General features: G+C 49.4%; 1 protein-coding gene across 1 annotated transcript in view; it reads left to right on the plus strand.

The window, feature by feature from the left end:
• The window catches only part of LOC135081128 (mucin-2-like), a 79,004-nt gene extending 66,543 nt beyond the window's left edge, over positions 1-12,461 (plus strand). The window contains exons 5-9 of the mRNA XM_063975869.1: positions 1,547-1,720; positions 2,264-2,442; positions 2,784-2,919; positions 3,033-11,547; positions 11,658-12,461. Coding sequence (XP_063831939.1) covers positions 1,547-1,720; positions 2,264-2,442; positions 2,784-2,919; positions 3,033-11,547; positions 11,658-11,881 — 9,228 coding nt within the window. The 3' untranslated portion in view covers positions 11,882-12,461. The remainder of the gene's footprint in view (positions 1-1,546; positions 1,721-2,263; positions 2,443-2,783; positions 2,920-3,032; positions 11,548-11,657) is intronic.
• The last annotated feature ends 452 nt before the right edge of the window (positions 12,462-12,913 follow it).

Below are 12,913 nucleotides of genomic sequence, written 5' to 3' on the forward strand. Positions count from 1 at the left end.
TCTACATTTGCTTCTACTGGATGGTAAGAGGGGTGTGAGGTTCAGGAGGTACTCCAACGACGCTGATGGAGTGGTTCTCATACATCCAAATGCAGCTATACTTGCAAGGCGTTATAGACTTTAAAGTGGGTTTTTTACTTTGTTTTCAGTTTTTTGTAAAATATACTTATTTTTTATTTCTCAAATAAGGAATAGCTTAAGGTTTTGTAGTAATTTTCATTTAAATAACTATTTTTTACTAACAAATAAACCATGTTTTAATTTACTACAAAGCTGGCAATGTGCACTTAAAGATACATACTATATTTCCAAAACTACATACCTAAGATTTTTTTTCGTATTTTTTACATGATTTTTACTCGTCCTAAATCCAATATTTATAGTGTAAATCACAAATATTAACCAAAACCGTCTTTGCCAAGTATAGGGTTAAATAAGATCCATCTAAAGCTTTTGAACGCTTGCGAATAGCAATAACTATGCAGACTTCCTTCATTATTTACTCAATAACTTTATTGTGCGTATCTTTTAAGATTCTCACAATGATTACAATTTGAAATAGTTGCTGACATTATTTTGTAATAGGACAGAAAGTGTAGATCTTGCCCATTAGACGGATGGAAGGTCAAGAAGTTACGACACCAGTGTCATCGTGGATTGGTGTTTGGGGGACATGAATAATCAGGTTTATTATGATTAGTTCAGTAGTACTACCACTAGTACAGTCAGCGTCAAATAATTCGTGACACCCAAACTAGCCCAAAAGTTCGCAACACGTCTTTGTTAGAAATGGAATAAGGTGGTGTTGTCAACTTTTTGGCCACTTTGGGTGTCACGAACTATTTGATGCTGTCTGTACGCATGTTATGTTGACACAAAGTTACTAATAAAGGCGATTTCGTTATAGCCTTTTGTGTCTCTTTCACCAGCATTAGTTCTGACAAAGCGAAAAAGGCCAATAAATACATTGTTGAATCGCTTTACAGTGTTGACCTACAGATAATTAGCAAATAAAAAAAATATATTTTATAAAAATCCGTAAAACATATTCAAGTTAGGTACTCGTAATGTCACCGGAACTTTTTACGGACACAAACTTACTAACAAATGTCAGACATGACAGCCAGATAATTTACTAATAATTTGTATATTTCGAGATTTATTAAGGTTAACCGCAGGTAGGCTCGGCCTCAGCGAGCAATGAACTGGACAAATAATACTCAAGTCTTTAATTTTAATCAATTTTTAATAAAATACACAGGGGTGTGCTGGCTCTACCACAAGATTCAAAACCTCAAAATAACAAAAATGGAGATACGAGATATGTTTTTCGTAAATTCCGGAGGTTTAATATGTTAACAACTGTATTCATTAGTTACCCAGATTATTTCTAAAATTATGAAAATTACAAAATGAGGAATACCAACCTTTATCAATCTAAGAATGTAGTTGTCGTCTATCTTGCAACATGATCGTCATAACGAGATTAATACTTTGTATTATGGATCTACGAACGAGTTTTAACATTCCATACCTCTTCCCCCAGGTATCATGCGCCAGAACTTCCCTCGAGGTGTCCACAGGCGTGGGCAGACGCGAGGAGTCCCACACCCTCAAGCTGAAGCCCTTCATGGTGGACATGTTAGAAGTGGTTGCTGTGGAAGGACCAGCTGGAGGCGTGGAGTGCTGGATGGACATTCAGAAGGGTGTCTTCCCCAATGTAAGTATTTACTGGACTATTCCCACCTCTCGTTCCCACCGCTGCAACTCCTGTGTAGCCAGGATCTACAGCTTGACCGTCAATAAAAACCCAACCAGTGAAGGTCAAGTTTGTCCCGGAGGAAAGTAAAAGTGTCATTGGACCCGGAACAAAATTAATGAATTGAAAAACGTAGGTGGAGTTCGAAGATAATTTCGACTTCTATCTATTGCAAAACAAATATTTAGCAACCTTTAAGCAAAGATGCCCATCCATCATTATTGTCGTTATTCTTAACTGCAAGAATTAGACCCTCTCCAAGTTTACCAGATACCAGCGAATATAGTATTTGGCCTACACTCATCACCCAGGCCATTTTATAGACGAATAGAAGGAACATTTTACACTCCTTAATAATTATTAATATTCGTGACTACTGCTGCAGCATAGATTCACCATTACAGACCTATCTGATCCTGCAATGAAACATAAATAACAACAGCCTTCTTAATTATGAAAATACTTATTCGTCCGGTGACTTTAACCCTTTCTTCTTCGTTGCAGACTTCTCCACTGACTGGCTCTATCAAGATTGGAGAGTTCCTGACCATCCTGGTGTACCTGAAGGATTCGAGGAAACAGTTCAACCTGAAGATCCACGATTGCTGGGCGTACGACAGCGAGAATTATGACAGCCCTAGCACCAATAAGATCCAGCTTACTGACAAAGAAGGATGCCCTCAGTAAGTTGAGAAAAAACTGTTACCCTGGTTCTTCAGATCCTCGTTCTCCAAAATCGACTACACCAGCACCACCGAATTGCTATCCTGGATCCACTGATCCTCGTTGCAAAATCAACTATTCCTGCACCGCCTAACCTAAATTCGAGAGACCTTTTTGACGCATGCTGCTAAATATCTTTACATACTCGTTGCAGTTCTTTTACAATTTTATTCTTAATTTGGATCATTAGTTTATTAACAGCAACAGCAACATAAGAGAAAGCAAAGCTACTAGTAACTCATCTATTTCTTCCAAGTAAAGAGTCACTAGTTATTACTTGTAACTGTTAAAAAAATTCCAGGAAAAAGAAGCTCATCGACTTCTGGCAGAAGTCAACCAACACGGGAAAGAGTGGCGCTACATTGATTGCATACAGCAAAGTCAGCGCTTTCCGCTTCCCAGAGACTGATCAAGTGTACCTGACTTGTAACGTTGAGGTAAGCATTTACTTTACATATACTAAAACTTTTTGTGGCGGATACCATAAATTCTGCTATTTATACCGTGCTTCACTTTGATAGATTACTAAAGGCATTTAACTCTTTTTCAGTTATGTACAAATAACTGCGAAGCGAACTGCGGAACGACACAAGAGATAACGACAACATTCAGACCTAGGTGTTACCCAGGCTCAACAGACCCCAGCTGTGGGGGAGTCACAGCGCCACCACAGATTAAGTGCTACCCTGGATCTACCGACCCCAGGTGCCCGAGCGTGACAGCACCGCCTACAGCGCCTAACTGCTACCCAGGCAGTACCGACCCTCGCTGTCCACGACCCACCACCCCTTCAGCTCCCAACTGCTATCCAGGAAACACCGACCCACGCTGCCCTAGGCCTACCACGCCATCCGCACCGAACTGCTACCCTGGCAGTAATGATCCTCGCTGCCCACGGCCTACAACATCGGCTCCTAGCTGCTACCCGGGCAGTACTGACCCACGTTGTCCTCAGCCCACGACACAAGCACAGCCCAACTGCTATCCTGGCAGCACGGATCCTCGATGCCCTAAACCTACGACACCTGCACCGCCTAGGTGTTTCCCGGGCAGTAACGATCCTAGATGCCCATCACCCACTACATCTGGCCCAAGCTGTTACCCAGGGAGCACAGATCCTCGTTGCCCGAGACCTACGACACCTAAACCAGTCTGCTACCCAGGATCTCCGGACCCAAGCTGTCCTCAGCCGACACGTCAAACAACATTAACACCACCAACATATTTACCACCATCAACAGCAGCTCCGTCTTGTTACCCTGGTAGCACTGATCCTCGGTGCCCCAAACCAACTACGCCTGCGGCTGCTAACTGTTACCCTGGCAGCACAGATCCTCGTTGTCCTAAGCCGACTACGCCAGCACCACCTAACTGCTACCCTGGATCTACGGATCCTCGTTGCCCCAAACCAACGACACCTTCAGCGCCTAACTGCTACCCTGGTAGCACTGATCCTCGTTGCCCCAAACCAACAACACCTTCAGCGCCTAACTGCTACCCTGGCAGCACAGATCCTCGCTGTCCGAAGCCGACTACGCCAGCACCACCTAACTGCTATCCTGGATCCACAGATCCTCGTTGCCCCAAACCAACTACGCCTGCGCCTCCTAACTGCTACCCTGGTAGCAGTGATCCTCGTTGCCCCAAACCAACGACACCTTCAGCGCCTAACTGCTACCCTGGCAGCACAGATCCTCGCTGTCCGAAGCCGACTACGCCAGCACCACCTAACTGCTATCCTGGATCCACAGATCCTCGTTGCCCCAAACCAACTACGCCTGCGCCTCCTAACTGCTACCCTGGTAGCAGTGATCCTCGTTGCCCCAAACCAACGACACCTTCAGCGCCTAACTGCTACCCTGGCAGCACGGATCCTCGTTGCCCCAAACCAACTACGCCTGCGCCTCCTAACTGCTACCCTGGTAGCACTGATCCTCGTTGCCCCAAACCAACGACACCTTCAGCGCCTAACTGCTACCCTGGCAGCACGGATCCTCGTTGCCCTAAACCAACTACGCCTGCGCCTCCTAACTGCTACCCTGGTAGCAGTGATCCTCGTTGCCCCAAACCAACGACACCTTCAGCGCCTAACTGCTACCCTGGCAGCACGGATCCTCGTTGCCCCAAACCGACGACACCTTCAGCGCCTAATTGCTACCCTGGCAGCACGGACCCACGTTGTCCTAAACCTACTACGCCAGCACCACCTAACTGCTACCCTGGATCTACGGATCCTCGTTGCCCCAAATCAACTACGCCTGCTGCTCCTAAATGCTACCCTGGTAGCACAGACCCACGGTGTCCACGACCAACCTCGCCTAAACCAGTCTGCTATCCTGGCTCACCAGACCCTAGCTGCCCTCAACCACCTCGCCCAACAACGCTTACCCCTCCTACATATTTACCACCTTCCACTACGCCTGAAGCACCTAAATGCTACCCAGGCAGCACTGATGCACGATGCCCGAGACCAACTACACCAGCTCCGCCAAGATGTTACCCTGGAAGTACAGATCCTCGCTGCCCTCGACCAACAACACCTGAAGCTCCTAAATGCTACCCAGGTAGCAATGATGCTCGTTGTCCAAGACCAACAACACCTGCACCTCCAAACTGCTACCCTGGAAGCAATGATCCACGGTGTCCGAAACCAACTACGCCGTCAGCTCCTAACTGCTACCCTGGATCTACTGATCCTCGGTGCCCAAAACCAACTACGCCTGCACCGCCTAACTGTTACCCCGGTTCTTCAGATCCTCGTTGTCCAAAACCGACTACACCAGCACCACCGAATTGCTATCCTGGATCCACTGATCCTCGTTGCCCTAAACCAACTACTCCTGCACCGCCTAACTGTTACCCTGGCAGCACAGACCCACGCTGCCCTAAACCAACGACACCTGCGCCACCAAGATGCTTCCCAGGATCGAATGACCCACGGTGTCCTAAACCAACTACACCATCACAACCTAATTGCTATCCAGGTAGCACCGATCCTAGGTGTCCAAAGCCAACTACGCCTGCCCCACCAAATTGCTATCCTGGCAGCACTGATGCACGTTGTCCTAAACCAACAAGTCCTAAACCAGTCTGCTATCCAGGATCACCTGACCCAAGCTGTCCTCAACCACCAAGGCCAACTACCTTAACGCCTCCTACTTACTTGCCTCCATCCACAGCTACACCAAAATGCTACCCTGGTAGTACTGACCCTCGGTGTCCAAAGCCCACTACACCAGCCCCACCGAACTGCTATCCTGGAAGCAACGATCCTCGTTGCCCTAAGCCTACCACTCCTGGCCCGCCAAGGTGCTTCCCAGGCAGTACCGACCCTCGTTGCCAGAAACCTACCACACCAGCACCTCCAAACTGCTACCCTGGATCCACAGATCCTCGTTGCCCTAAACCAACCACTCCTGCACCACCAAACTGTTACCCAGGAAATACTGACCCAAGATGCCCTAAACCTACTACCCCAGCACCTCCTAACTGTTACCCCGGAAGCAATGATCCTCGTTGCCCTAAACCTACAACTCCAGCCCCACCTAGATGCTTCCCTGGCAGCACGGACCCACGTTGTCCTCAACCTACAACACCAGCTCCACCAAGGTGCTACCCTGGCAGCACTGATCCTCGTTGCCCTAAACCAACAACACCCGCTCCTCCTAACTGCTTCCCTGGCAACAACGACCCACGATGCCCTAAGCCAACGACACCGGCTCCACCAAATTGCTACCCTGGCAATAATGATCCTCGTTGTCCAAAACCTACTACTCCCGCACCGCCAAATTGTTACCCCGGAAACACAGACCAACGTTGCCCTAAACCCACTACACCTCAACCTTTGAAATGCTATCCAGGTAGCACAGACTCTAGATGTCCCCGGCCTACGACACCAGCGCCACCTAATTGTTTCCCTGGCAGCACTGATGCACGTTGTCCTAAACCAACAAGTCCTAAACCAGTCTGCTATCCAGGATCACCTGACCCAAGCTGTCCTCAACCACCAAGGCCAACTACCTTAACACCTCCTACTTACTTGCCTCCATCCACAGCTACACCAAAATGCTATCCAGGCAGCACTGACCCTCGCTGCCCCAAGCCTACTACTCCTGCACCTCCTAACTGTTACCCCGGAAGCAATGATCCTCGTTGCCCTAAACCTACAACTCCGGCCCCTCCCAGGTGCTTCCCAGGAAGTACTGACCCCCGTTGTCCCAAGCCTACTACACCAGCTCCACCAAACTGTTATCCTGGAAGCACTGATGCAAGGTGTCCCAAACCAACTACTCCTGCACCACCAAACTGCTACCCCGGTAGCAATGATCCTCGCTGCCCTAAGCCTACGACTCCAGCCCCTCCTCGTTGCTTCCCAGGCAGCACAGACCCTCGCTGCCCACAGCCAACGACCCCGGCCCCACCTAGGTGCTTCCCTGGCAGCACGGATCCTCGCTGCCCTCAACCTACTACACCAGCCCCGCCTAGATGCTACCCTGGCAGCACGGACCCCCGCTGTCCCAAGCCTACAACTCAAGCGCCTCCTAACTGTTACCCTGGTAGCAATGATCCACGATGCCCTAAGCCTACTACCCAGGCGCCTCCAAATTGCTACCCAGGCAACAATGATCCGCGTTGTCCTAGACCCACCACGCCAGCCCCACCTAAATGCTATCCCGGCTCGACAGATTCTCGCTGTCCTAAAACAACAACCCCCAAACCGGTTTGTTACCCAGGTTCGCCCGACCCTAGTTGCCCTCAACCACCAAGGCCAACTACCTTAACACCTCCTACTTACTTGCCTCCATCCACAGCTACACCAAAATGCTACCCTGGTAGTACTGATCCTCGTTGTCCAAAACCAACGACACCGTCCCAGCCAAACTGCTATCCTGGAAGCTCAGACCCTCGATGCCCCAAACCAACCACTCCGGCTCCACCTAGATGCTTCCCTGGCAGCACAGATCCTCGTTGCCCTCAGCCTACGACACCAGCTCCACCTAGGTGCTTCCCTGGATCTACTGACCCTCGCTGTCCCAAACCAACTACTCCTGCGCCTCCTAACTGCTTCCCTGGTAGTACGGACCCACGTTGCCCCAAACCTACAACGCCCGCGCCTCCTAACTGTTTCCCAGGAAATAATGACCCTCGTTGCCCCAAGCCCACAACTCCCGCGCCTCCTAACTGTTATCCAGGAAACAATGATCCTAGATGTCCCAAACCAACAACCCCCGCACCACCAAGATGTTATCCTGGCAGCAAAGATTCCCGCTGCCCAAAACCAACTACTCCAGCTCCACCGAACTGCTATCCTGGAAACACTGACCCCAGATGCCCAAAACCGACAACGCCTGCCCCACCCAATTGTTTCCCAGGAAATAACGACCCACGTTGCCCAAGGCCTACGACACCTGCGCCCCCGAATTGTTTCCCTGGAAGCACAGACCCTCGCTGCCCTAAGCCTACAACTCCTGCTCCACCAAGGTGCTACCCAGGCAGCACGGACCCACGTTGTCCGAAACCTACAACTCCTCAGCCGACAAAACCAGTCTGCTACCCAGGCTCACCTGATCCCAGCTGTCCCCAACCACCAAGACCCACAACTTTGACTCCTCCCACATACCTACCACCTTCGACAGCTTCACCTAAGTGCTTCCCAGGTAGCACAGACCCTCGCTGTCCAAAGCCTACGACACCAGCACCACCAAATTGCTACCCTGGCAACACAGATCCTCGATGCCCAAAACCAACTACTCCAGCTCCGCCTAGATGCTTCCCTGGCAGCACAGATCCTCGCTGCCCTCAGCCTACCACTCCTGCTCCACCCAGGTGCTTCCCTGGATCTACTGACCCTCGTTGTCCCAAACCAACTACTCCTGCGCCTCCTAACTGTTACCCAGGCAACACCGATCCCCGTTGTCCTAAACCCACTACTCCATCTGCACCAAACTGTTACCCAGGCAACACTGATCCGCGGTGCCCCAAGCCTACTACTCCTGCGCCTCCTAACTGCTTCCCTGGTAACAACGACCCTAGATGTCCAAAGCCTACCACACCGGCTGCTCCTAATTGTTACCCAGGCAACACCGATCCTCGTTGCCCCAAACCAACAACCCCCGCACCACCAAGATGCTATCCTGGCAGCACAGATTCACGATGCCCCAAGCCTACTACCCCGGCTCCACCTAAATGCTTCCCTGGGTCAACAGATCCACGTTGTCCTAAACCAACTACTCCTAAACCCGTCTGCTATCCAGGCTCACCTGACCCTAACTGTCCTCAACCACCAAGGCCTACCACATTGACACCTCCAACATATTTGCCACCGTCTACGGCTACACCAAAATGCTTCCCTGGTAGTACGGACCCACGTTGCCCCAAGCCTACAACGCCCGCGCCTCCTAACTGTTTCCCAGGAAATAATGACCCTCGTTGCCCCAAGCCTACAACTCCAGCTCCCCCTAACTGTTATCCAGGAAACAATGATCCTAGATGTCCAAAACCAACGACACCAGCTCCACCCAGATGCTACCCAGGTTCTACTGATCCTCGCTGCCCTAAACCAACAACCCCTGCACCTCCTAACTGCTTCCCCGGTAATAATGACCCTCGTTGCCCCAAGCCTATAACACCCGCGCCTCCTAACTGTTATCCAGGAAGCAATGATCCTCGTTGTCCAAAACCAACGACACCAGCTCCACCCAGATGCTACCCAGGTTCTACTGATCCTCGCTGCCCTAAACCAACAACCCCTGCACCTCCTAACTGCTTCCCCGGTAATAATGACCCTCGTTGCCCCAAGCCTACAACGCCCGCGCCTCCTAACTGTTATCCAGGAAGCAATGATCCTCGTTGTCCAAAACCAACGACACCAGCTCCACCCAGATGCTACCCAGGATCTACTGATCCTCGTTGCCCCAAACCAACAACCCCTGCACCTCCTAACTGCTTCCCCGGTAATAATGACCCCAGATGCCCCAAACCAACGACTCCAGCACCACCAAGGTGTTATCCAGGATCAAGTGACCCACGCTGTCCGAAACCTACAACTCCTCAGCCGACAAAACCAGTCTGCTACCCAGGTTCACCTGACCCCAACTGCCCACAACCTTCAAGACCAACTACATTGACACCTCCCACTTACTTACCACCTGCGTCTCCTGAGCCTAAATGCTACCCTGGCAGCAATGATCCTCGTTGCCCCAAACCCACTACACAAGCTCCTCCTAGATGCTACCCTGGATCTACAGATCCTCGTTGCCCGAAAGTAACTACACAAGCACCACCTAACTGCTACCCAGGAAGCACTGATCCTCGTTGTCCTAAACCAACAACGCAAGCCCCACCTAGATGCTACCCTGGCTCAGACGATCCTCGTTGTCCAAAACCGACAACCCAGGCTCCACCTAACTGCTACCCCGGTAGCAATGACCCACGGTGCCCCCGGCCAACCACCCAGGCACCACCTAACTGCTACCCAGGAAGCACAGATCCTCGTTGCCCGAAACCAACTACACAAGCGCCACCTAACTGCTACCCCGGCAGCAACGACCCTCGATGCCCCAGGCCTACCACTCAGGCCCCGCCTAACTGCTACCCTGGCAGCAATGACCCTCGATGCCCCAGGCCTACCACTCAAGCCCCGCCTAGATGCTACCCAGGAAGCACAGATCCTCGTTGTCCTAAACCAACAACGCAAGCCCCACCTAGATGCTACCCTGGTTCAGACGATCCTCGCTGTCCAAAACCGACAACCCAGGCTCCACCTAACTGCTACCCCGGAAGCAATGACCCACGGTGCCCCCGGCCAACCACCCAGGCACCACCTAACTGCTACCCAGGAAGCACAGACCCTCGTTGTCCAAAACCGACAACCCAGGCTCCACCTAACTGCTACCCAGGTAGCAATGACCCACGGTGCCCCCGGCCAACCACCCAGGCACCACCTAACTGCTACCCAGGAAGCACAGATCCTCGTTGCCCGAAACCAACTACACAAGCGCCACCTAACTGCTACCCCGGTAGCAATGACCCTCGCTGTCCCAAGCCCACTACCCAGGCCCCGCCTAGATGCTATCCAGGCTCAACTGACCCACGTTGTCCTAAACCCACAACACCTCAACCAACTAAACCCGTCTGCTACCCAGGTTCACCTAACCCTAACTGTCCTCAACCATCAAGACCAACTACATTAACTCCTCCCACTTACTTGCCACCTGCATCTCCTGAGCCTAAATGCTATCCAGGAAGCACAGATCCTCGTTGCCCGAAACCAACTACACAAGCTCCTCCTAGATGCTACCCTGGCTCTAACGATCCTCGCTGTCCAAAACCGACAACCCAGGCCTCACCTAACTGCTACCCCGGCAGCAATGATCCTCGATGCCCCAGGCCTACCACTCAAGCTCCTCCTAACTGCTACCCAGGCAGTAATGACCCTAGGTGCCCCAGGCCAACAACTCAGGCCCCACCTAACTGCTACCCTGGCAGCAATGACCCACGATGCCCCAGGCCAACCACTCAGGCCCCACCTAACTGCTACCCCGGCAGTAATGACCCTCGGTGCCCCAGGCCAACCACTCAGGCCCCACCTAACTGCTACCCCGGCAGCAATGACCCTAGGTGCCCAAGGCCAACCACTCAGGCCCCACCTAACTGCTACCCCGGCAGCAATGATCCTCGATGCCCCAGGCCTACCACTCAAGCTCCTCCTAACTGCTACCCAGGCAGTAATGACCCTAGGTGCCCCAGGCCAACAACTCAGGCCCCACCTAACTGCTACCCTGGCAGCAATGACCCACGATGCCCCAGGCCAACCACTCAGGCACCTCCAAGGTGTTACCCTGGCTCCACTGACCCTCGCTGTCCAAAACCGACAACACCTAGCTCTTGTTACCCAGGCTCTAAAGACCCTAAATGCCCACAGCCCTACGCTCCTAGCAGTACAAATCCACCTTCCACCTATCTGCCACCGTTCCCCGTTGATAACGAGATAAGGTCGTCTAGAACTGGCAGATTAGCTTCCAATGATGTAGATTTCTATGAAGATGGCGCTCAAACTGACGCAGGTACGTTGTTTTCATTTTTGCATTCCAACTAAGTTTGAAACACACATTTTGTTTTTTCGCCAGTATCTTTTACATATGAAATCATACTAAATTATCGCTTTCTTTTTCAGACAACTTTGAATTCGCCAGAACTAAGCCCAGAAGTAGAAAAGCGAGAGACGTCAGTCATCTCAGCAACGACATTGCACAGCCTGCCAGTGGGTCGTCAGTCGTCTACCTGACTGTTGGCTCAGCAGTCTTCATGATGCTAGCAGTATCCCTTGCCATTTACGCATTCAACAAACGCAGGCATATGTCAGTCAAACCAGCTGTCAACGCTCAAACTCTTTGTTAAATATTTGTACAGTAACGTTAAGGTTATGGTTAATATTGTGATATTATAATAATGAACCTTTTATTTGCAATACATGCTTGCAAACTTTTTTGTGAAAAGGTTTACTATCACTGCCTTATTAGCTTTATAAATCCAGGCGCTTTTTATTCGCATGCCTATTTTATATATGTATAAAATAGTGCCATAATATAACTTGATGCAGTCTCGAAATTATATTGATATGTAATTATATTCCCTAGTCAAAATAAATATTTATGTACATATAAACAGAAATGTATAAACCTGTATTCGGTGAATAATATGTATAAATCATACTTGTTTGTGATATTTTTGTAAATATATTTGCCAGTACGCTATGTGGCCATTCAATGACTAGAGTTACTATGTAATGACGTGAATTATATTCGTTTTGTTTTGTTACAATGATATTTTTAAAGATACGTTTTATATTTTAGTATGCCTATCGTGTAGTTACCATACAAAACAGAACGTGTATAATGGGTCACTTTGAATTTTGACTTATGTATGTTAGTAAGATTGCTTGTGGAGTCAATCTAAGTAAAACATTCTATGAATGTCACTCGTTGTTTCATTTATTTCATAAGATAAGTTATTACTTACTATACCTACCTAGTTCATAAGATCCCAAAATCTTAAAAAAAATAATTCAATATTCAGAATTATTGTTCACATTAAAAACAGTTAACTGCTTATTACACAGATTACCAGATAATTGATACTTAATACACCTACCTACACATTACACAGGTGATTCTCTACCTCTGGGCTTCGGCTTGACACAATTTTTTGGGACACTCTGTACATAGGACCTACACAATATTTTTACCACTCTATTGCCTTTATGGTACAGTAATTCAGAGTTTTAATCGATTCCTACAATTATCTAGAGCTATAAATACCTAGTAAGTACGTAGAATATTGTAGATTTTCAGTAGCTAATATTTAACAACTGTAATGTACTGAGTTGGTTGTAAACCAGTAACATAATTACGTTTTAAGCTTTCGGAATAA

Source organism: Ostrinia nubilalis, chromosome 19 (assembly GCF_963855985.1).
Source record: "Ostrinia nubilalis chromosome 19, ilOstNubi1.1, whole genome shotgun sequence".
In the NCBI taxonomy this organism is placed as follows: domain Eukaryota; kingdom Metazoa; phylum Arthropoda; class Insecta; order Lepidoptera; family Crambidae; genus Ostrinia; species Ostrinia nubilalis.